The sequence below is a fragment of the Dermochelys coriacea genome, chromosome 1 (genome assembly GCF_009764565.3).
Source record: "Dermochelys coriacea isolate rDerCor1 chromosome 1, rDerCor1.pri.v4, whole genome shotgun sequence".
Classification (NCBI taxonomy): Eukaryota; Metazoa; Chordata; order Testudines; family Dermochelyidae; genus Dermochelys; species Dermochelys coriacea.
Genome location: NC_050068.2, coordinates 252616435 through 252642148, shown reverse-complemented (window position 1 = coordinate 252642148; position 25714 = coordinate 252616435). Strand labels below are relative to the sequence as shown.

Sequence of the window (25714 nt, the reverse complement as noted above, 5' to 3'; positions counted from 1 at the left end):
ACAGTCTGTGTTCTCACTCTCAGCTCCTAGTGCCTCTTGCTCCCAGCTCCTCACATGTACACCACAAACTGAAGTGAGCTCCTTTTTAAACCCAGGTGCCCTGATTAGCCTGCCTTAATTGATTCTAGCAGCTTCTTGATTGGCTGCAGGTGTTCTAATCAGCCTGTCTGTCTTAATTGTCTCCAGAAGGTTCCTGATTGTTCTGGAACCTTCCCTGTTACCTTACCCAGGGAAAAGGGACCTACTTAGCCTGGGGCTAATATATCTGCCTTCTATTACTCTCCTGTAGCCATCTGGCCCGGCCCTGTCTCACTATTTACTGAATAAAACATAATCAGTGAAAGATTTAAGAAGGAAAAAGACTTACACAATTTGTCCCAGCGCAACCATAGTGCATTTTGCATTTTTATGGCAGGTGTTGTTAGTCTCACAGATATCTGTCATACTGCATCCTTTCCCAGGTACTAAATTTCTGTAATGTTCTTTGCATTCACAGTGGGACTAAATCAGGGGAGAAAGACAAAAGGTAGATTGTATTTCAGATTTCATTAGTGACTTGCTATTTTCAGCATTTTTCTGACACAAAAGCCAGGGCAAGGATTTAAAGAGAACTTCAAAAGGCTCAGGTAAGCACCCAGCAAATTCAAATGCATATATGCAGCTTATCCAGATTTATTCAACCCTTTTCTAGATTTTATCCATCCTAGAAAATTTCTGGCTTTCAAATGATATCCTTAAAAAAGAAATAAAATTCTTTAGGTGCCATTGCCTTACAAGAAGGTATTTATTAAAATCAGTGTCGATAGGTCAAATTTATAATCAGTGTTCACACAGACCTTTTCTTCCTCCAAAAGATCACAAAACTTTCAATAAACTACAGTATACGTATATAGCATCACTGAAATGCAGCCACCCCTGGAATAGTGAAGGCCAACAAACCAGCAAACAAGACTGCAAAAAAGTTAGGAGGAGGCAAAATTTATGGACAAGGACTCCAAGGCAAGCCCCACCTCTTACAAAAAGTGTCATGGGAACATTAATGTCTATTTAGAACAGGTGGGACCTTTGAAAGCCTCACTTGATCAGTGGAGGAAATTTTACTACAGAATGTTTCACTCAGGTGGCCAGTAGAATTAATCATATCTAGCTCTTGTACAGTGCTCTTGCATCAGAAGATCTCAAAGTGCTTTATAAAGGAGGTTGGTATCATTTCCCCCTTTTGTAAACTGGGGATACAAGGGCACAGGAAGAGAAAATGACTTGCCCAAGGTCACCCAGGAGGCCATGGCAGAGCTGGGAATAGAATCCAAGTCCCTGTCGAGAGCTTTATCCACTAAGCAAGACTGTCTCCCCACAGGGAAAAACCATTCTTCGTCCTAGACAGTTGATTTTGAAAATGCCATGGGCTCCAGTTCAGCACGTACCTTTCCTGGACCATCATATCTACAAATGGTAGACTCTGTAGGGCAATTTCCAAACATCCCTTGGCAAGGGTCTATTGGTAGGCAGACTTGGCCATCCCCACTGTAACCTTCTTGGCAAACACATTTATGACGATTAGGTCCAACATGGGTGCAATAAGCATTCGGATCACAGACCTTTTTTAAGCACGGGTTGATAGCTTGAAAAACATTAATAAAACAAATGAATAATTACCCCAAAATTGCAAAAGTAAGGGGGTAGTGGAGCCTATAGAATGAACTGCCTAGAATAACTAAATCCAGAGTATTTTATCAACATGAGATATGAGACAGGCACCTATTTATACCAACATAGCAAACAACTATCTATGTTTTTGTACATAAGTGACCTTTAAAGTTGGCATGTTGAGTTATTACCCAATTAAACCTACAATAATGCATTCATTTAAAAAAATCTTAATTATAACTATTGCCTGCTTCTTTGATGAATTGTGATCATGGAGGATCAAGTAGGTGACATGACTTAAAATAACTGCCCTAAGGCATGTTAGATTAGTAGGAAAATGTCACTCAGCAGAATGGGTCTTCCAAACCCAAGCTTTATACAGCAGGAATAGAGCAGTGGTTCTCAACCTCTCCAGACTACTGTACTCACTTCAGGGGTGCAAGCCCGAGCCCTTCCCCCCCAGGGTTGAAACATATAACTTAGCTTTGCGGAGCTTGCTGTGGCGTGGGGCCACAGGCAGTTGCCCTGCTTGCCACCCCCGATCACCAGCCCTGAACTTGTGACACCCCTAAGCCCTTCCTGCGACCCCCCTGGGTGTCACAACTCCCAGGTTGAGAAACACTGATCTAGATGAGTTGACATACCCCCTGGAAAACCCCTGTGTACTCCTGGGGGTATGTGTATCCCTGGTTGAGAGCCACTGGGATAGAGGCTTGGCCCATGAATGCTTTAGTCATTTCCTCCATACTGCTGTAGAGTTAGGGCCAGATTAGGAACCCAACAGTTATATACATAGTTCCATTGAAGTCAGTGGTGTTACTCCTGTGAGTAACTTCTCACCACTGAGTTAGCTGTTCAAGATCTGGCCCTTCATCTGTAATACTGATAGTAGCCAATGTGAAAACTAAAGCACAAGTGGTTGCCTGTGATTTCAAAGTGAGTCATCTTATCTGAATTAGTTCATCCATCTCTGAACCAACTCACTATGTAGTTTAAAAAACTGAATCTAGTGGCAAATTTTGCCATTAGTACCCTAGATAAAATATAATGTAGCGGGATATAATCTCTCTTGCTTTAAGCCATAGAGACAGCCACTGACTGATTGGAGGTAGGAAGAAACTTCTCTGATATGGTTTTTTGAACTTTCTCCTGAAACATCAGGCACAAGCCACTGTTGGAGGCAAAATACCCGATGAGAAGGATCTCAGATCTGATCCAAGACCGCAATTACTGTGTTACTAGGTAAACAGTATTGAGTCTTCAGCACCATAATTGGTTAGAATGATTAGAATAATAATGTATTGTTATGTATTAATGTAGTAGAATAATTAGAAACAAATGTTTCTTTATGACAAAATATCCAGACCTGTGTGTCAGTGCTGCAGAGCGTTCTGTTGGGGGAGGAAAAACTGTCAGTTTGATAGTTCAAGTGGCACGGTGTGGGTAGTAAAGAACACATTGGCAAAAACCTTTTACCCCAGCAGAGATTGTAGAGCTTTGTTACTTCATCAAGAATTGGAAAAGTAGCATGGGCTCAATTTGTCTGTAATATTTGTATTTGGGATCAGTCATGCAGCTGAGTCACCATGTGGTGGGATCTCTCTTAGCGAATGTAAATCGTTGTTCATCTCTGCTGATTTTATGGAAGCAAACTAGGTGGCCATAGCCCACCAGGCTTCACAGCCACTTACGTTCACATTGTTTACCATCTCCACGGTAATTGGGAAGACATGTACACTCCAATTTGGTTTCCTCTTCACTAGAAATAGAACATCTGGAGTTTTCAGGGCAATGTAAGGCCTCACACTCAGGTATTGCTGAAGAGAAAGAAGGCAAAAGGTTATATTGTGGTTGAACATCACACTAAAGAACATTACACTCAATCTTTCTGCTGTACAAAAACCAATGCAGAGTATAGATGAGCAAGGCACTGTAGAGTGGTGATGTGGCCACTGGTAGTGGTGATCGATGATGTAATGATGCAGTGATAATGATCATGGATCTTCGCTAGGTTAGGTGTGATGGGGTTTGAGTTGGGGTGTGTATTTTGCTGCTGTACTTTCATGTGCATTAAATGAATATATTTAGCCCTCACCAGGAGCCACCATAAAGAAGTTGGTGAATATGTGCTGGAAGAAAAACACTATACTTACCCTGATCACAGTTAAGCCCTTTGTATCCAGACAAACAGGTACATCCTCCATCCCCTGTAATTCCACTGTTGCATACTCCATGAGCACAGTTGCAAACTATATGTAGAAATGGATTGGTTTTGGTAAATAAGTTAGTGGATTTGAAACAAGGTCTTCAGTGGTTTTTCATGCCACTAATGTTTTAGATGCAGTAATTAAATACTACCATTTTTGACAAACTTGGTGCAATTTTCAAACATGGATGTTATGGGCTTTGTACTGGGATGCTCAAGTCCCACACCTGGTTACTGAAGCAGACCTGTTGGGGCCTAAAATGGGTGTCTGGGTGTGGAAGTGCTCATTGGAACATGCTGCTGGTGACCTGGATAGCCTAACTTTACTCAGATTTGAAAATGGGACCCCAGCCTTTAAACATCAAATGGAACAGTTCCCATTCTAATATCAAGGGGCACAGAGGGGAGAACATTAGCTGCTTTAAAGGCATCCATAAATAGGTCAAACTCTGAAACAGGTTTTATTTAGTCCTTCCACTGTTTACATTGGAAGGACAAAAATCAACATTTCTGGGGACAAGAAGTGCACAGAATTCTGTGGCTAACAATTTTCACACACAAAGTTGCACATATACAAATTCCAGACAATGCTGAGGCCCCTTTGAAAATTTGTACCTTAGGCTGGGTGTACATTTAAATGTTTTACGAGTATAATTTTTTACTGAAAAAGTTATACTGGTAAAGCCCTAGTGTGGATTCAGTTATGTCAGTATAAAGGTGATTTATACTGGGACAGTTTATTCCAGAGGTGGGCAAACTATGGCCTGCGGGTCACATCTGGCTCGCAGGACCATCCTGCCCGGCCCTTGAGCTCCTGGCTGGGGAAGCTAGCCCCCAGCCCCTCCCCTGCTGTCCTCCGTCCCCTGGGGCCTCAGCTTGCTATGCCGCCAGTGCTCTGGGCGGCAGGGCTGCAAGCTCCTGCCGGGTAGCACGGCTGTGAGAGCCGCCAGCCTGCCCTGGTGCACTAGACTGTGCGGCAGTGTGGCTGGCTCCTGCCAAGCGGCACAGCTGCCAGTCCTGGTGCTCCGAGCGGCATGGTAAGGGGGTTGGGAGCAGGGGTGTTGGATAAAGGGCAGGAGGTCCTGGGGGGCAGTCAGGGGACAGGGAGCGGTAGGATAGTCATGAAAGTCCTGGAGGGCCTGTCAGGGGACGGGGGTGTAGATAGGAGTCGGGGGGGGGGACAGGGAGTGGGGGGTTTGGATAGGCATGGGAGTCCCGGGGGGCCTGTCAGGGGATTGGGGTGTGGATAGGGGTCAGGATAGCCAAGGGACAGGGAGCAGGGGGTGGATGGATAGGGGGTAGGGTTCTATGGGGAGCAGTTGGGGGCGGGGGGTCCCGGGAGGGGGAGGTCAGGGGACAAGGAACAGGGGGGTCGGATGGGTTGGAGGTTCTGAGGGGGGCAGTCAGGGGGCGACAAGTGGAAGGGGGCGGGGGCCAGGCTGTTTGGGGAAGCACAGCCTTCCCTACCCGGCCCTCTATAAAGTTTCGGAACCCCGATGTGGCCCTCAGGCCAAAAAGTTTGCCTACCCATGGTTTATTCCTTTCCTATATGGGAATAAGCTATACCAGGGGTTCTCAATCTTTTTCTTTCTGAGGTCCCCCCCAACATGCTATAAAAACTCCATGGCCCACCAGTGCCACAACAGCTGGTTTTCTGCATATAAAACCCAGGGCCGGCATTAGGGGGTAGCAAGCAGGGTAACTGCCTGCGGCACCATGCCACAGGGGCCCCTGTGAAGCTACATTGCTCAGGCTTCAGCCTCCGGTGGCGGGGCTTAGGGACTGGGCTTCAGCCCCACGTGGTGGGGCTTTGGCTTTCTGCTCTGGGCCCCAGCGAGTCTAATGCTAGCCTGCTTAGAATCCCCCCTGAAACCTGCTCAAGGCTCCTGAGGGGGCCCCAGACCCCTGGTTGAGAACTGCTGAGCTATACTAGTATAAGCACTTTTATACCGATATAGCTGCATCTACTCTAGGGGATTGTACTGTTTTAGCTATATCAATATAGTTAAATTGTTACAGCTTTCTAGTGTAGGCAAGCCCTTAGGTCTTAATGCACAACAGGAGTTAAGTGTCTGAGTCCCTATTTCAGGCATCTAAGTCCTGGTTTCAACACCACTGCGATGCACTCTTCCCCCCGCCAAACCCTGTAGGTGCCTTAAGTTTTTCAAGTGAAAATTCTCTGGGTCCCTATGTCTCTGTCTCTGAAAGCGTGCACTGCTGCCTCTCTCTAGACACCCTGGCAGCTATCCCCCACCTAAGCCCCAGACCAATTCACGAACAAAGGGAAGAAAGGCATGAAGCCGCCCAGGTCATGTGTGGGGCCTGATCCCCTTAATATACTCAGAGTCCACCTACCAGATTGGGCTTGTCAGGTTAGTTCACACAAAACCGACAGGGGAGTGGCGGAGGCAATCCCTTGTAACTTTTAGCCTAGTTGTTAGGGAACACATCTGGGACATAGGAAACCCCTTGTTCAAGTCCCCACTAGGGGAGGAGGGACTTGGACTTGAACACCTCTCACCACCAGGCTGTGGTCTCTCTCTCTCTCTCTCTCTCTCAGGGAGGGAGAGAGAGAGCACCAGAGAAAGAGGGCCTCAGCATGAGAATAACTCTATAGCCTGGTGGTTTGGGCATTCCCACAGAATATGGGAGACCAAGGATCCTCTCCCTCTTTATTTATATACAGTGGAACAGCTTCAACAGGAGATACTGAGGGAGGCTCACATCAGACTATCCTATAGCTCAATGGTTAGAGCATGTTACTGAGAGAGAACAACTCATGGTTCAAATCCCATCTCCTGTCAAGCAGAGGAGAGACTTGAACTGGAGGGTATCCCACAGCTAGGGTTGCCAACTGTCTAATCACATAAACCCAAACACCTTGCCCCACCGCTTCTCCAATACCCTGGCTCGCTCATTCCATCCCCCTCCCACCATCACTGGCTCTCCCCCACCCTCACTCACTTTCACTGGGCTGGAGCAGGGGGTTGGGATGCAGGAGGGAGTGCAGGGTGCAAGATCTGAGAGGGAGTTTGGGTGCTGGAGGAGGCTCAGGGCTGGGGCCGAGGGGTACGGAGTGTGGAAGGGGGTTATGGGCTGAGCCTGGAGCAGGGGGTTAGGGTGCAGGTAGGGTTGTGAGGTGCAAGATCTGGGAAGGAGTTTGGGTGCGGGAGGGGGCTCAGGGCTGGGGCAGGGGGTTGGGGTGCAGGAGGGAGTGCAGGGTGTGGGTTCCAGGAGGGGGCTCAAGGCTGGGTCAGGGGATTGAGGTGTGGGAGGGGGTGAGTGGTGTGGGCTCTGGGAGGGAGTTTGGGTCCAGGAGGGGGCTCCAGGATGGAGCAGGGGGTTGGGGTAGAGGAGGGGGTTTGGGCTGCAGGCTCCAGGAGGGACCTCAGCGTTGGGGCAGGGGGATGGGGTCCAGGACGGGGTGATGGGTGCAGTCTCCAGCCTGGCGGTGCTTACATCAGGTGACTCCCAGTCTGTGCCACAGCAGGGCTACGGCAGGTTCCCTGCCTGCTCTGGCCCCATGCCGCTCCCAGAAGCAGCCAATATGTCCCTGTGGCCCCTGGGAAGGGGGGCAGGGGAATCTGCACGCTGTCCCTGCCTGCAGGCACTGCCCCCACAACTCCCATTGGCTGCAGCTCCCAGCCAATGGGAGCTGTGGTGTTGGTGCTCAGGGCAGGGGCAGCGTGTGGAGACCTCCTGGCCCCTTCCCCAGGGGCCGCAGGGACATGCTGGCTGCTTCCAGGAGCGGTGCAGGGCCAGGGCAGGCAGGGAGCCTGTCTTAGCCCTGCTGTACTGCCGGACTTTTAGCTACCTAAAATCTCCCAGTTTGGCTTCAGTAGCCTCCAGGAGAAAAAGCCCAATTCCAGGAGACTCCCGGTGAAACCACCACTATCCACATCCCAGCTGAGTGGTCTAACCACTGGTACAAAAGTTGAGAGAAGTCCTCCCTCCGCCATCACTTCTTTGTGTGAACTCACCTGAGGGGCCCAATCTAGTAGATGGCTTCTGAGCATGCCTACTGGATTGGACCCTACATGTGACGACTCTTGCTAAAGCATCATAAGGCACCTAACTCCAAAGAGAGCTCCCAGCTGTGAATTTCAAGCAGAAATAGGCACCTCCCTGAAGCCTGGACTTAGGCATCTATCACCATGAGACACTCCCCTCTGGTAGGCATCTCCTATTGACTAGCTTAGGCAGTTCCCTGCCTAATGTGCTGGCTTTTATGAAACACTGTTTAAGGTACCAGAGTAGCAGTCGTGTTAGTCTGTATCCTCAAAAAGAAAAGGAGTACTTGTGGCACCTTAGAGACTAACAAATTTATTTGTTATCTGTAGCTCATGAAAGTTTATGCTCAAATAAATTTGTTAGTCTCTAAGGTGCCACAAGTAATCCTTTTCCTTTTGTTTAAGGTACAAACATTGCACATGTGCTAGGTGCCTAAGTCAGGCTTTGATTTCCCCAGGTGTACAGCTCCTTTTGTGCATTCAGGCCTTAATGTCTAAAGCCTCATGCAAGGTATTGCTGAAGGCATATTTGCTGCCAGCTGTATCAATACACAGTCTCCACTGACCCCTAGAGAATTTGGAATAGGCATCAACAGCTGAAATATCTGAAGGCTGAAACCATAAATCCTTAAATTAACATGCTGTTGAATCCTCCAACAGCCTTAAGAATAATTCCGTTAAAGATACTGAATTGATTGAAATGCCCTATTTGTATAAAAATGTCTCAATAGCGTTTATATGAATTAACACTGGCATCCAGTGGACAACTGTTGAAAACAATATGCCTTTGAGGCTATATAGTTACTGTGATTATTGTAGAAAAGCCACTACAGAATATTTAAGTTACAGCCCATTCATGACTGCATTTTGTTTGGCAACTTAGTTTCTGACTCCTGTACAGTGGTTTTAATACTAGATTGTATTTATTTGATTTTTTGGTGTGTAAGTATATGCTATGGTTACAGGACCTTTAGTTAGGAAATTTATTAAAAATACTGCAAGTTAGCATTTGGTAGGTTACCACAGAATAGTATCCTAAAATACCACAATTACCCCCCCGTTCCTCCCCCGATACTTATATATATATATATATAAAGGCTATCAATTAATCACAGTTAACTCACACGACTAACTAAAAACAATTAATCATGATTAAAAAATTCATTGCGACTAATAACAGTTTTAATTGCACTGTTAAACAATAGAATACTGATTGAAATTTATTGATTATTTTGGGATGTTTTTCTACATTTTCAAACATATTGATTTTAATTATAACACAGAATACAAAGTGTACAGTGCTCACTTTATATTTTTATTTTTTATTACAAATATTTGCACTGTAAAAATGATAAACAAAAGAAATACAAGTCCACTCAGTCCTACTTCTTGTTCAGCCAATAGCTCAGACAAACAAATTTGTTTACATTTGCAGGAGATAATGCTGCCCGCTTCTTGTTTAAATGTCACCTGAAAGTGAGAACAGGCGTTCGTATGGCAGTGTTGTAGCTGGCGTTGCAAGATATTAACATGCCAGATACGCTAAAGATTAATATGTCCCTTCATGCTTCAGTCACCATTCCAGAGGACATGCGTCCATGCTGATGACGGGTTCTACTTGATAACAAACCAAAGCAGTGTGGACCGACGCATGTTCATTTTCATCATCTGAGTCAGATGACACCAGCAAAAGGTTGATTTTCTCTTTTGGTGGTTCGGGTTCTGTAGCTTCTGAATCAGAGTGTTGCTCTTTTAAGATTTCTGAAAACATGCTCCACATGTCATCGCTCTCAGATTTTGGAAGGCACTTCAGATTCTTAAATCTTGGGTCGAGTATTGTAGCTATTTTTAGTGTTTTGTCAAATCTACAGTGAAAGTGTTCTTAAAACGAACAACATGTGCTGGGTCATCATTCGAGACTGCTATAACATGAAATATATGGCAGAATGTGGGTAAAACAGAGCAGGAGACATAAAATTCTCCCCCAAGGAGTTTAGTCACAAATTTAATTAACATGTTATTTTTTTAATGAGTGTCATCAGCATGGAAGCATGTCCTCTGGATTGGTGACCAAAGCATGAAGGGGCATATGAATGTTTAGCATATCTGGCAAGTAAATACCTTGCAATGCCGGCTACAAAAGTGCCATGCAAACAACTGTTCTGACTTTCAGGTGACATTGTAAACAAGAATCAGGTAGCATTATCTCCTGCAAATGTAAACAAACTTGTGTGTCTGAGCGATTGGCTGAACAAGAAGTAGGATTGAGTGGACTTTTAGGCTCTAAAGTTCTGCATTGTTTTATTTTTTAATGTTATTTTTTGTACATAATTCTACATTTGTAAATTCAGCTTTCATGACAAAGAGATTGCACTTCAATAGTTGTATGAGCTGAACTGAAAAAAACTATTTCTTTACAATTTTTTTACGGTGCAAATATTTGTAATAAAAATAAATATAAAGTGAGCACTGTACACTTTGTATGCTGTGTTGTAATTAAAATCATTGCATTTGAAAATGTAGAACACATCCAAAATATTTAAATAAATGATATTCTATTATTGTTTAACAGTGCAATTAATTGCGCGATTAATAGCAATTTTTTTTAATTGTGCGATGAATCACGATTAATTTTTTTCATCACTTGACAGCCCTAATATATATATATATATATATATATATATATATATATATAGCCATGGAAAATATATGGCAGGAAACATTCCAGCACTAACTGTGAGATGACTTGGATAATCTAGCACGTCCTTCTCATCTCTAGTTTATTTGATTATATGATAAAACAAAGATATTTAAGGATACTATTTTTCACTGTGCTGCACGTAAGTTATTGGCCATGTAATTCATCCTGCACTAATACAGTTTTAATATTTCTTATTTTTTCACTTCTATAAAAGGAGATAAGATCAGACATACCTGAAGTACAGTTGGGTCCAAATAAATTATCTTCAGCACAAGTTTCACAGGCTGTCCCACCAAATCCTGGCTATAGAACACATAAGGAAAGTCATTCTGCTATATAATTAAACATTTGAATACAAGCAGAGTAGCCATACATAAGGAAATGTTATAATGCTGAAAGGACTATAGACAGTAATTTGGAAAAAACACTGTCCCACCAAGATGAGGACTGCCCAAGTAAATCCCAGGTAAAATCTCCTTTGGCCAATTTTTCTCCCTCACATGTTTATACATTAAACTTAATTTCTGTCAGGGACTAGCCAGTATGTTCCTATTCAGAGCTTTGACCACTTCCACAGAAACGCAGAAGGCTTAAAATATAATCAAGAATTGCAACAGAATGTAACTGACTATTCATATCATTCTAATTACTAGCTAATCAATAATAATAATAATTAATAACAAATGCCTCAGTTCTACCCTGTTTCTCATTCTCCAACTCCCACCCATGTGCTCTAGAAAAGATGTGCTTTGTAGTGTTTCTAGAAGATTAGCCAAAGCAGGATGAGGTGGACCAATTTAATGGGGCTTATACGCACATATCAGGAAGAAGAATTTGACCTTTTATTTTTCCCTTCTGGGTGGAGTTATTTATCACCACCAAACGAACATTATAGAAACCTTAAGGTAAACAGTCATAAAGAATAATTTGAAGTTTTATGTGAGCAGAAACTTAAAAAACCAACACAAAATAAAACCAACCTGCCCCGCCCCTAAACTATCTCTGCAGGCTATTTCTGAAATACTTTCAGTTTATGTATTTTTCTGACATAAATATGCAGTATTTCCTAGTTGTGATACACAATATCATTCCAAAAATTGAAAGGACATACTTGGCAAGTGCATTTTCCATTCCCATTTATACCCTGAAAACAGCGACCTCTGTTATTGCATGGTGATGCAGCTCCTCCTGGACATGCTACAGAATAAAACATGTGACAAATCAACAACACTGACTGTGACAGTTATACACACAAAGTCCTTTATATTAGTGATGGCTACTCTCAAGGGGTTTGGGGGAATCAGTTCAAATAGGCATCTCAAAGCATGGATTTTTTTTGAATCATCTAAGTATCTTCAGTGACATCTTGGCCTCAATGAAGTCCCATGGACTTGAATGGAGTCAGGATTGACTATGCTGGACTAGAAATCTTGTGAGAACAATGAGATTTCTAACACTTTTTCCTCTGGTTTGGCCAGATAGAATGTGGAGGGGCAGACCTCCATGAAAATGAATAGAAAAGAAAAAAAAATGTAATCACACTTTTTTGAATTTGAATTTAAAGTTCTTGTTTTAGTCAAAGGATTGATAGGCAACCTAGAAATTGCTATAGTAGTCATTTTATTACAGCATTTGCAGCATCCAGAGGGTCAGTCATTAAAAATTACACTTAATGATCGTATTTGAAGAGAGAGTCTTTTCCATACAGCATAGTAAAAACATCATATATTGTAGATTGGACAGAGCTCTAGAAAATATCCTATAAGGACCAGTCCTGCATTGGCACAGAGGTAGACAAGATGACATAATAGCTATTTTTCATCTTTACTCTTTAGGATTCTCTAATTCAACACAATCTCAAATTTATGGACTAATGTATACAAGAATTTTCTGAAAACACAAGATCAGCATGGAGTTTGTTTAATATTTTGTGATTTTCAAAAATAGAACCCTCAAGTTAGGCTCCTGAATCACTATTCAGACAACTCAAAATGGACCAGATTTTCAAGAACTCTGCAGTTTTGCTAATCAGCTTGTTTATTTAGATGCTTGAATTTGGATATAGAAGATTAACTTTCAGTTAGAAATTCTTGGCCAAAGTTAAACTTCTATATCCATATTCATACACCTGGATAAGGCCCTAATCTGGCAAACACATACACCCGTGCTTAATTTTACCATTGTGAGTCGTTTGGGGTTACCCATGGAAGTAAAGTTAAGCATGTCTGCATGTGTTTGCAGGATTGGGGCTTAAGGGATCCGATTTCACAAGTGCTGATGTGAATGGGAGCTCTTGGCTGCTCAAGTCTTCTGAAAACCTGGGCATGTTTCAAATTGTCTATACTTTAGGCTCATATTTTTGAAAGTCTTGGCCATTATTCCGACTGGTGTACTGAGAGGTGAAAAGTCAATGTTTTCTAGAACAGACGGAATGCTTTGACCCTTTGGGGAAAGTAAACATTCACTGAATAAAATTTCAAGGAATCATAGAAGGTATAGATGGAAAAAACTTATTAGCTCAGCTAGAACATCATAGTCCAACATTGTTATATTTACTTCAATTTGTTACTATAAATAAAACGGTTACTTAGAAAATAAATTTCTTGTTCTGTACAGTTTCCATATTGCTATTTTATTTTTAATTTTTCGCATCCACTGTACTGTGGGTAAAATCCATCTCTCCCTGCATAAAGCCTAAGAAAATGGCCTTGTGCTGGGAATGGAGTTTGCCCTGTCATCTCATGGTCAGGCTGGGCTGTGATGCAATTGGGGCTGATTGAAAATGCTCTGTCAAACCTCTCCTTGGCAGAAAATTGGGTTTTCATTTAAATGACTTTTTTCCTAAATAAGTATCTGCTTTCCATGGAAAATTTTGATTTTTCATTGAAAAACTGAAAGCCTGAAAACTGAAATATTCAGATATGCTGTCACAGTGCCTCATGGGAACTGAAGTTTGGCTACCTGCTGTCTCCATTCTCTTCTATTGCCCAGGCTTCCCAGTAGAACTACATCATCCATGACTACCTCCCTTTGCCATGAGGGGTGACCATGGCGTATCATAGGAGGATTAGTCTGACCAAGAAGCCCAACCTATAGAGAATGGGAGCATGAGGCATCATGACAGCATTTCCAATCGAAATATTTCAATATTCAAATTTTCATCAACAAAAATAAAAATTTTGCATACAAATTTAGATTTTTAGTTTTTTTGTTTTTGTTGAAATTTTTCACAGAAACCTCCCTGATTTTATGACTAGATCTAAATGCAGCCTCTCAACAGCAACTATTCTATAAGTTCCTCTACATCACTGTGGTGCTTGTGGCCCCTTCTCCAATCTGCTGCAAACCATGCCAGCGCTGAGCCTCACTAGGGTAATTTGTAGAGGAGACAAGACCCCATTACATGCTGCTCCATTTATAGCACCCCTGCTTCACTACTGGATGTAAATAGTTGAGAGGGTCTTGTGTTGGGTCTGTGTAAAACTGGTCAAAAATTGGCAAGGGGGATGGGGTTTTGTGGGTCCAGAACGGAAATCTGGGGTGTGGGGCCGGGAGAGGAAAGTGGGCAAAACCCACCCCAGAATAGCGGGCCATTAGGATGGAAGTGACCGAAGTTCCTGTTCTATCTGTTTTTGTCTCTTTCTCTGGCTCAATATTTAATTATCTATACAAAGGGGAACAGCTCCAACAAGAGAGATTGAGAAAGGGACCTGGGTTCTAATTCCTGCCCCAAATTCTGAGGTGGCTCACTCTTGAAAGGTCTCATTTTTGTTCCGATGCAGAACAAAACACAAATTTTGAAACTTTAATGTTTTTCCTGAAATGGAATTGTGTTCCAGCCAGCCCTAGTTCTGTGCAGCGGGAGGTGAAATATTTACCCCGTGCAGAGAGCCAGCACACGATTTATGCACCACTTATGTCTAATTTAATCTTGACTTCAAGAGTTTAAGGGATCTGGAAGCCTTGTACTGTGCCTCTGCACAAGGGTGAATTGCAAGTGATCTGAGCAGTGAGCAAATAAGTGGATGTGCCCATGCATACACATTATTTCTGTGAACACTTTGGCTGCATACTAATCTATCCCTTAAAGATGAGTCAGTAATCCAGGGAGAGCTATTGACTTTATATACACTTCTTCGATGAATCAGTCTGTAACAGATATAATTTTCAGTCCAATGTACCTTGAATGCATTGAAATCACAATGTTGTATTAAGATCTGAGATGAGATAAGTGGGGACAAGGAGAGCAATAAATACATGTTAGCATCAATGTCCTCATGGAGCTTCTAAATGTTTTCAAGACATTAGGTCACAGATAAAAATTATCCTTAGGGCTAATGATGATACAAATCAGCTAATCTGTGGGGTGCATGGAGAACAGTTTGTTGTTTTAACTCATTGCCTGCATTAGTGCCTTTGTTAAATGTGCAAGGCTAGCAAATGAAATAATGAGAAGAACTCAGGATTTATATAGTAAGTACAAAATTCTGGTAAAACATATTAAAAATGGCGGACATAATAATTCTTTAGCTGCTGATTTCATTCCATTTCCCTTTGACATCACTTCCACTCTTGCCTCTTGTTTTGATACTACCATAGCCAGTCCTTTATCAGCAAATTATTGTATTGTTCTACAACTTTAGCTAGACAGATAGAGCACTTCTGCTTGATCACTATATTCCAGAAGGTCACGGTCAGATTCCCCAGTCCCTATACCAGTTTTACACTAGAATATATCTAATGACTTCATTGTAGTCAGGCCGGCATAAAACTGATGTAAATGAAGTGGAGAATCAAGCTTTTTCTTTATGTTCAGTGTATCTTTCAAGAAATGATAAGAAAGCTATGTTTTTCAGTTTAACCCACCAAAAGAGTGTGTCTGGTCTATCTAATGGTTTAAGCATAAGACTAGAAATGGCCGGGAGCTCAACACCTTTTAGAATCAGGTTATAGATGTAGGAGCCTAATTTTAGGCACCCATTTTTAAAAAATCTTTGGATTTTTTTTAAATTGGAACATTCAATTTTTGAAGTTTTCTGATTTTGAAATTGAAAAATTCTGTTCTTAAAAAAAATCCACTGAAAATTCAGAAAACAAAACCAGATCACCTGAAAACATAACAGGATGGGAAATACTTCTGAATCTGTCAGAGTTTCTATGAATTTTTTCCCCCCAAGTTTTTGGCCAGCAATACTGCTTTATAGTCAGAGCTTTTTCTTTATAGAAAAACATTTAAATACATAAATTTTCTTGCCTCATACAGTTTAATTAATTAAAACAATTATCTTTACTCTGTTTTCCATTTTCCTTTTGTATTACACACGCAAGAGCAGAATAGACTTAATGTTGCCAGCCCTTTAGGAAACATCGTATGTCCTTCCACTTGAATTTGATTATTAGCTACATATTATACATTTTCCTAATCTGTTTTGATTTTTCACTTAAATTTGTACAGCAAATAAAATTCTTAAGAATCCATATGACAGTAGTAATAAATAGTTCATGTAACTAAAACTTAGAGAAAAAGCTAAATGCTGGGCATCTGTATTGGGTCCTATATATGATCTCTACTTTCTGGAGCATATTTCCCTAACTTTTATTCCATGTCCTTTGCTTTTATGCTTCTGATGACTGTGTCAACTGGCTATGTGACAAACCTTAGTTTTCAGTGTTTTCTAAATACTGAGCAGAGTAGGTGGCCTTGATATCTGCCAGATACTGATTAAAAATCTGAATGGCTGCAGGAGGGAGCGGGTGATTGATGCTAGTCAGAGAGAGGGAGCAAGTCAGAGGGAGGGAGGTTCAAAAGAAAGATGATCTAGAGGTTAGGCTCTGGACTAGGACCTAGGAGACCTCAGGCTGAGTGCCTCATTCTGCTACTGACTGGTTGTGTGACCTTGACCATGTCACTTAAGGCCCAATTCTCAAAGGTATTTAGGTGCTTAAAGATGCAGATGGGTGCCTAATGGGATTTTCAAAAGTACCTAATCCAGTTAGGCATCCAGTTCCCACTATAGTCAAGTCAAAGTCAAATCTGTGTCTTCAGGCACCTAAATACCTTTGTAAATCTGGCCCTTGATCTCTTTGTGCCTCAGTTGCACAACTGAGAAATTAGGATGATAATATTTCTGTGCTATGCAGGAGGCCAGACTAGATAATCATAATAGTCCCCAGAAGGCTTAAAAATCTATGAAGCTCTGAAATGATATTGATTTTAATTGAAGTTTACTGAAGCATGTTTGGAATGCTCAATAAAAAGGGTCTCATGTCAGTTGTAATTTAATGTACACTCAAATGCAGCAGGCATTCTAGCTGTGATCTTAAAACACTAGGCCAAGATTTACAAACATGGACTGCTGCAAGTTAAGATTCTAGGTCCATATTTAGGTAAGTGGCTTCACTGAAAGCTTCTGGGTGCTCAGCAACTTTGAAAATCAGACATGGATAGGGGCTTGCTCATTTTTGAAAATATTAGTTCTGGTCTTGTTAGGCTTTTAAGAATGCATAAATTCTTCTGAAAAAGGAATTTATTCCAGCCTATTTGCTGAACCCCATCACCTCCCAACAATTTGGGCAGAGCCTCCTTGCTGTCAATAGCCTGATATTTCGTGATGGTTTGTGTTTGCATTCAATATTCTGTAGTCCACTTAAAAGGGAACTGGAGTGTGGCTCTCTTGCGTGGAAGGTTTGCAGTACTGGAATCCTGCAGCGTATGAGGGAAGATCAGAAGAACACCAGTTGCTCCAATGTGGTCTATCATTTAAGGAAATAGAAGTGCTATTTAAGAGCTTATTTTGTCATCACCATGAAATACAAAAGATGAAGTATGTTCTTAGTCAGGGATTTTTCTTCTAGTTTTAGGAAGGAACTGCTTTCCTCTAAACTCTAAGACATACAGTATGTTCTTAAACAGATTAAGATAAGGAAAGAAAATAGCACTTTTCTTTAAGTGACAGCAGAAACAATGCCTAGACCTTGATTCTTATACAGAGTTCCTTTTTTTCTGGCCAGGATGTTTATTAGAAGGAAAAGGGGGCCTCTCTACTTACTACAGAATCCCTTTAGCATGAATTCTGACACTGTTCTATTTTGAGTGAACTCTTCCATACTCTAAAACACATGCAGTCCATAACTTGGTGTCACAGAATACATTGCAGTATATAAACTAATCAAGTATTATTGTAATTGTTGTACCATTGGGCTGAATTCTATGCTTTATTAAAAAAAAGACAATAACTAAAAAGTTGGCTTGTCACTCTGTGTTGTAAGGAGAGATCTAGCTGTGAGTAGGGTTTTTAGAACTGTGGTTCCAGTAAATATGGTCACTGTTTAAACCATATCTTTGCCTATATAGAAGATGATAATATGTTAACATTCTTTTTGTCTATTTATCCAATGTATAACTGCATGGGTGCTGGATCAGGCCCTGAATCACCCTGACTTAAATAGGAAAGGAATTATGTAGCCTCAGAAAGATGTCACTAATGTATTTTGGTGAACAGTGAGGAATGGGAGTATTCCAAAACTGTAGGCTATTAAATGAGAAAGCCCTATGTCACACTTTCTCAGAATCCTGATATAGGATGTCAGCAGATCCAATACTGTAATAGGCATTAGGTGAGTAGACTATCCATCGGGTATATTGGCCCTACATTATTTAAAGCTTACATACTTGATGTAAGACTCTGAAGTACACTCACCAAACAAGATGCTCTACTGAGCTGACTGCTCCTGACATATTTCAAAACTAAATAAAATTTACCATGGAAATAGTTTGAGAGGAAAAGACAAATCATTGTCACACATCCATAGATATTATGTCAATAAAGTGAGTTTACCCATACAATCTGGGCCCCAATATCCCTGGCAGCACTCAGGTTGTTGAAATTCCTTCATACAGATATGCCGACATCCAGGAAGAGACAAAGTGTAAGTCCTGATTTCAAGGTAATACCTGAAGACAAGAAGTTGCAGATATTTTAGAGTATTTAAAATCTCCTGTGGGGATAAATGAAGTTTGTAACCTCTTCATTCTTTAAAGCCAGATAACAGAACTTAAACATTACAGCTTCACAATTCTGTTTTTTTTATTTTTCATGTAAAAGATGGGATTTCCCTTCCATAGTTTATTGAAGTCCAAAAGCATCCTTGCAGCCATTTCTCTTGTACAATATGCCTGTCCTTCTTCCTGTCTGTAGTTTGGATACTCCACAGTTGTCTAGTATGTATATAAAGGACGGTGGCAAGATTATTTAGGAGGGATATCCCTGAAAAATTTTCAAAACTACATTTGAGTTTTTGACTCATAGGATTTGGGAGACTAAAACTGAATGCAGCATTTAACAATGGAAACTTCATATCCAAGCTGGAACACATAATAAATGCTACAGAATACAACTGAGAACGATTTTACTATACTACTCATAGAGATAAACTGAGAGGTCATGTATATCAATACTTACATCTTCCCCAAGATCTCATCCAGGAGTAACTCTGAACATAAACTATCCTGGATAAAATCCAAGATCCAGAGTCATTGGCAAAACTACCATTGACTTTGATGGGACTAGGATTTCACCTTCTGTCTTGTTCTATCCATTGACACTCCTTGTTGAAAGATCTTTTGGCAGACCTAAGTGAGAACTCAAAGGAACATTAACTCTATCTGTAGATTGTAAGCTCTTCAGGCCTATTCTCACACTACATATTTGGACAGTGCCTAGCACAAGAGGGCCTTAATTTTGGTTGGGGCCTCTAAGCCCCATTACTACTGTAATACAAATAATAATATTGCACCTGTGGGTTCAACGCTTTCATAGTGCTTCTGTGATAGCTGTTCAAATGGGAGGAAGTAGATGAGGCATGAAAGTAACCAAAAACTTTCCACCTCTTTTGATGTAAAAGAGACCAAACACATACTAAAGAAAAGCACTAACCCAGTACACAAAGCCATGCATAGGCACCGACTCCATGGGGGCCCTGGGGCTGGAGCACCCATGGAAAAAAAAGTGGATGCTCAGCACCCACCAGCCACAGCTGATTGTTGGCTGCTGCCAAACAGCTGTTTGGTGGCTTGGGAAGGGGGTTGGGGGAAGGCAGAGAGCAGCTAGTGGCGGGCAGGCGGTGGTCTCAGGGGTAGGAAGAGACAGAGCAAGGGCAGGGCCTTGGGGCAGAGAAGGGGTGGAGCACACCCCAGGGAAAACTAGAAGTTGACATCTATAAAGCAAAAAGAAAAGGAGTACTTGTGGCACCTTAGAGACTAACAAATTTATTAGAGCATAAGCTTTCGTGAGCTACAGCTCACTTCATCGGATGCAGATCTATAAAGCAGTGTGTATTCTGCAATCCTTGCTTCCACCTGCTTAAGCAGCCTTTCTGTAAACGTCATGTGTGCTACACCTTGAATGTGGGGTTAAGACAATGAAGAACATATTTTACAGATTAACAAGGCATAGGTCATTTCTAATGCTGATTAAAAATTTCTGGTTCAGGGTGAACAATATTTATAGTGAATAATTGTGACAGAAGAAATACCTGCAATCTCGTATTCCAGATCCATTGGTAATTTTACTGTAATCAGCGGGGCACCGGATTTCAAGGTTTAGAGAACAAGATCGGCATTCGGTTTTGGTTGTAATGAGCATCTTCTGATCACATTTATTCTTCACCTGTAAAAAGCCAGAAATAGATTTAAATCCTTAGGGTGGCATTTTCAAAAACACTCACAGTTAGCCTAACTGTTCCCTGGAGTCAATGGGAAATCCTGCTTTAATTCTTATAGTCTTATTATGGGTACATTTTCATAATCACCCAGCCCCATCATTCTCCTGTAGCTACAGTGCACTTTTTCAGTTTTGCTATCTTGCTCCCAGGCCTAAAACAGGTTGTGGGGCCAATCAGTATGATATAATGGCAGGCTTCTCTACAGAGGAGCCCTACAGACTATAGAGTCTGATTCCTTATATTTCCCACCACCATGTCTCATATCCCTGCTGGGATCATGATAAATCTTTGGCCAATAGTACTGAATATGATATCAATAAATGCTTGGTTTGGCAAGTTTGAAATGGAAACCAAAGACAGCTCAGTGAAAGCGCCTCAGTGCATGGGGTGTTAAATTATAAAGCTCAGTTAGATTTCCAAACTAGGGAGGAGGTCCATTATTTTCTAAGTTTGGAGAAATTGATATTAGTTTACCCACTAACCAGATCTTACAACCCCACAAATGTCCTGTGCAATGTAGTACAATTTCAGTCAACTGGATGGGAGAGATCTGTTCAGTTTCTGCATAAAAAAATATTTACCTTCTGTCAACCCCCTCCCCAACATGGACTAAGAAGGCAATATCTAGACCTAGGTTAGGCGAAAATTGAGTTCAAGGATGAATCAGGATGATATTTTGGATTTGGATTAGATGGACATGAAATCGTGAGAGATGTGGACAAAATGTTTGTCCACATCTGAAATGCAAGGTAGACACCTTTTGGATTTGGATCTGATGTGAAACTGAAACCATGCGAGTTTGGATCTGAACACTCTGAAAATGAAAATTTGAAAAGGTTCAGATTCAAGGTTCTAGTTTGACCTACCTCTTAAAATGCTCCCAACAAAACCTTAGAAACAGTTGGTATGTCCAGACAATTAAAGCTGAAGATGCTTGTAGCTCTAAGCAATGCCCCCCCTCCGAATTTTAACATTTTAGTTGAGGGCATGATTTTTGCACTAAGATTTTCTCCTGTGATTTCTTTATATAATGCAAACTGTTCAGTATAGTGGTTTATCTATTTTTCTAAGCGTAAAGCTGCTTATTAAGTATAATAATCCCCCCCAAATATTTCATTTTTTAAAAGTAGAAAAATAGTAATATTAATCATGATTAATATTAATATTAAATATTAGGGAAATATTTCATTAAGACACTTCATAAGCATTTACCCTTTTAACCCTTGCAACACTCGTACAAAAGAGAGAGGTAAGTATTCATATTTTACATATGGAAATGTGGAAACGGAGAGTGACTTGCTCAAGGCTACACAGTGGGTCAACTATACAGGCATGATCAGAACTCAGGAATCTGCCTTCTTGCCCCCTCCTCTAGCCACTATAGCACACCTTTCAAAGCGTCTGATGGTCTTGTTTCAAACACACAGCCTTTCAAACCAGTTGTAACTCTGATTAGACAACTCACTCAATTACCTAAGGACTTAAACTTCTTATTAAATCAAGTAAGTCAGCTTTGGACAATACAACAAAATGCTCAATTAATCAATCTGTACTCCCAGGTGAAGTCCTACCGATACAAATACATGAGTAAATGCTGAAGGATCTAGACAGTTCACCTTAAGCTAGACCAGAGGTGGGCAAACTATGGCCTGCAGGACCGTCCTGCCCGGCCCCTGAGCTCCAGGCTGGAGCGGCAGCACTGGCTCTAGGCACCAGCAAAGCAAGCACGTGCTTGGGGCGGCACAATTCCAGGGGTGGCATTCTGGCCACCCTTTTTTTGTTTGTTTGTTTTTTGCTTGGGCAGTTGTGCTCTTGGAACTTGAGGCAGCAAAAAACCTAGAGCCGGCCCTGCGGGGAGGCTAGCCCCTGGCCTCTCCTCCGCTGTCTCCCCTCCCCAGCAGTGATGCCGCTGTGCGGGCAGCGCGGGAGGGGGCTGCACTGCGGGGGCAGGGGAGAACAGGGAGGGAGGCTCACCTGAAGCCACAGGGGAGCAGGCGGGCGGTGCAGGTGGCAGGAGCGCGGCGAACGCGGGCGGAGGACCCAGGAGGAGCACCGGGCGGTTGTGCAGCTGGCCAGAGAGAAGCGGCGCTTTGAAGGGGAAACTGCTGCTTCTCTCTGGCTGCACGGCTGCCCCTGCTCCTCCTGAGTCCTCCACCCATGTTTGCAGGGCTGCATTCTGAAAGGAGCTTTGTGGGGGGTTGGATAGGGGGTGGGGTCCCGGGGGCCTGTCAGGGGGCGGGGGTGTGGATAGAGGGTTGGGGCTGACAGGGGACAGGGACTGGGGAGGTTGTATGGGGGTGGGGTCCCGGGGGGACGGTTAGGGGCAGGGCGTCCCAAGAGGGGGCGGTCAGGGGACAAGGAGTGTGGGGGGGGTTGGATGGGTCGGGGGTTCTTAGTGGGGCAGTCAGGGGGCAGGAAGTGGGAGGGGGCAGGGGCCAGGCTGTTTGGGGAGCCACAACTTTCCCTACCCAGCCCTCCAAACAGTTTTGGAACCCTGATGTGGCCCTAAGGCTAAAAAGTTTGCACGCCCCTGAGCTAGATGTACCTGCTGAACTGTTTATTTCAACATTTGTGTTTTTAATTTAATTTGCTGTTAGGTGCTGATCTGCAAAGTTGCTCAGGAAAAGTCAATCAGAGTTTAACATCTCAAGGATATCAGGATTTGGACTTTTAATATGCAAGCAAACTACTTTCAACAGGAGTGTTAGTGCAAAAACAACTGGACTAAGACATTGGATTATTTCATTTTTGATGAAAATTTTCATAGATTTTGAAATGAGAAAATTCAAATAAAATTGTTTTGTTTTTCAAAATTTTGGAATTTTTTGTTTTGCAATATTTGGAAAATTCCCATTTTCTCTCCAGTCCCTTCTTGCCCTCTCCTCCCATTTGAAAAAGGGGAAGAAACGTAAAAAGAAAAAGTTAGAGACATTGAGGGGAAAACCCCACTTTTTTACACCTCAGAGCAATTTTTTTACATGTTTCTAGCTGAAAAATTAAAAAAGGAGGGATAGTGGGAGTTGTCCCTTTTTCAACGCTCTCTTCCCCCACATCTCTTTCATTCCTCTAATAGGTTATTCAAACCCTTTCCCCCAGTTGTACTAGTGAGGACACATTAATCCAAAACCATTAATCAATTAATCAATCTTTACTCCCAGGAGTAGTCCTACCGACACAAATACATGAGTAAATGCTGAAGGATCTAGACAGTTCACCTTAAGCTAGACCAGAGGTGAGCAAACTACTAAGGTAATTCAAGTGAACACAAAATTTTTTGACCAGTTCTCATTTCTATAGTTAGATCTATAATACAATAACACTTGTCATTCCCTAAATGTATGTTACAAAACACATTTTTGTAAAATTCCATAACTCCAGGAAATTTTCACCCTGGTTTTATCACATCAGCATATACATTAATTCCAGAAATGAATACAAATCTCATGTTAAGTTTGCAACTTTCTGCGCACGTTCAACATTATCAAGTTCTCCAGGACTGTTTTTCACCTGGTCAAAATAGCTTTTTGTGGAGAATAAAGAGTGTTGTTTGCTATGGTAAAAAAAACTGTTTTTATCTTCTGATATAGTAGAAAATGTAATAACTTTCATTTGTTGCTTTTGGAGAATCATAATCAAACATCATCCATTTGGCAGTTTCACCAATGTGGAGATTTATTTATTTATTTGCATAGGTCTATTTATGGCATAGTTTATGGACCAGATTGTTAGCAGGTATAATTAGCTCCATTGATTTCAATGGGGATATGCTAATTTACAACAGCTGGGGATATCTATTTATCCAGGAGACAGCATCACATAAGCACTGATGGATAGTGCAATGGGTCCCCCCACCACCCAATAGATGCAGTATATGTGAAAAAAATTACAGAACCCTTCTGTACTATACCACAAACACAATACATAGTTATCTAAAAAATGTATCCAAAAGAAAATATAAGACTTTTCTTACCTGATCTGTGGGTTTTGGTGGTGAAGAGAGGGTATTTGCAACCAAAGAAGACACAAGGAATAAAACAACCATATGTTTTGCCATTATGAAAAACTGTTGACTTTTTTTTCCTCAGAACTCTTCAGTCATGAGTAACAATGCTATGGCTGAAAATGATCAGAGTTTTGGTAGCCTTACCACTTTACTACATTCCAGTGAAAAGACTGAAGTGACTTCCCTCCTTTTCCTGAAGAAAGCAATGAGCTAAACCACAAAGCACGTGAAACCTGCCCTTACATAGGAAAAATACCAAAATACATGGCTTTTGCTGAACGTTTTCACTGCAAAGCTGAATAAATCCTTCCTAACTGAATGACAGGATATCCTGACAGGACTCAGCTCTGCAGATCCCTCTCTCTGTAGCTGTTGACAACACAATTCCAAGGACACTGAATTGTGGTGAGAGAAGATTTTTTTTTCTTTTAGGTGGACATGAACTGAGGCTGGGAATAGCTGTTGATCTTGTTGTCATCCATCACTTGAATGGGGTCAGGCAGAATGCAAACTTTATAGAGTTGGGCTTATCAGTTCCTGAAACAGAAGGGTGTATCCCCCAACGGTAGCTCTTTAAGCAAAGTTAGAGACATTATCTGAGGTGGCCAAATCAGCATCTTCTAGCTTTGGTTAGCTGGATAAAAGAAGGGACTTTTCCCCCTCCTTTGTTTTTACCTTCTTTGAAGCTTCATTACATCATTATGACTAATCTTTTAGAACTGGTACAAAGAAAATTAATTCAGTCAACTTAGCTGTGTATAATACGAAAGAATTATATGAAGGACATTTTGAAGAATGAAGAGAAGAAATTGTCTTTCTCGCTGTTTTCAAAGTTTTTCAGCTCCTTTTAATTTTTTCAATGTTATGGGGCCCAGTCATTCTCAATCACAGAGGCAATGACCTACGTCTTCAAGAGTAGCTCGTGATTTTGGGTGCCTCAATTTTTGATTGCTTGACTTTATAAATTCATTATGCTTCTAAAGTTTTCAGAAAGTCCAAGGCACTCCTCCATATCATGGAAGACAAACCTTTGGTTTAATGCTAGTTAGTACTTTTACTGAAGTAAGCAGTCAGATAGCAGCAGAGTTGAGCTGGCTTCTTTTATTTAACTTGCAAAAATGCAGATCATAACTATATTGTTTTTTCCTTCTTATCTCCCGTTTTTCTTCCACAAAAAAACCCACTAGGGGCCACTCATTTTAAATTTGATACAAAATTGGCCATAAACCAAACCCTGAATCTAGGTCTGAACTTCCTCCCATACAGGCAGCTCACTTCTGTTCAACCCAACCTGAGGGCTGTGAATAAAGGGCTGGTCAAGTAAGCTGTACACAATTCCCATTTTGTCCTGGGTGCTAATTATTTTGTTACTGCTTGCTACTAATCAGTCAACAGACATTGTGCCTGCTGCCTTCCCATGCTGT

General features: G+C 41.7%; 1 protein-coding gene across 6 annotated transcripts in view; it reads right to left on the bottom strand.

Annotated features, from left to right (window-relative positions):
* Positions 1-25095, bottom strand: part of STAB2 (stabilin 2) — a 134289-nt gene extending 109194 nt beyond the window's left edge. For 2 of the 6 annotated variants that reach the window (XM_038391817.2, XM_043519369.1), the window contains exons 1-9: positions 24258-25092; positions 20099-20232; positions 18403-18518; positions 11676-11761; positions 10798-10867; positions 3801-3896; positions 3339-3464; positions 1425-1621; positions 368-501 (exon numbers count right to left, since the gene is read on the bottom strand). In XM_038391817.2, coding sequence (XP_038247745.1) covers positions 368-501; positions 1425-1621; positions 3339-3464; positions 3801-3896; positions 10798-10867; positions 11676-11761; positions 18403-18518; positions 20099-20232; positions 24258-24341 — 1043 coding nt within the window. In that variant the 5' untranslated portion in view covers positions 24342-25092. Of the gene's footprint in view, positions 1-367; positions 502-1424; positions 1622-3338; positions 3465-3800; positions 3897-10797; positions 10868-11675; positions 11762-18402; positions 18519-20098; positions 20233-24257 lie in introns of those variants that run through there. The other 4 variants (XR_006282895.1, XM_043519367.1, XM_043519364.1 and 1 more) reach the window with 4 other exon arrangements.
* Positions 25096-25714: the final 619 nt, after the last annotated feature.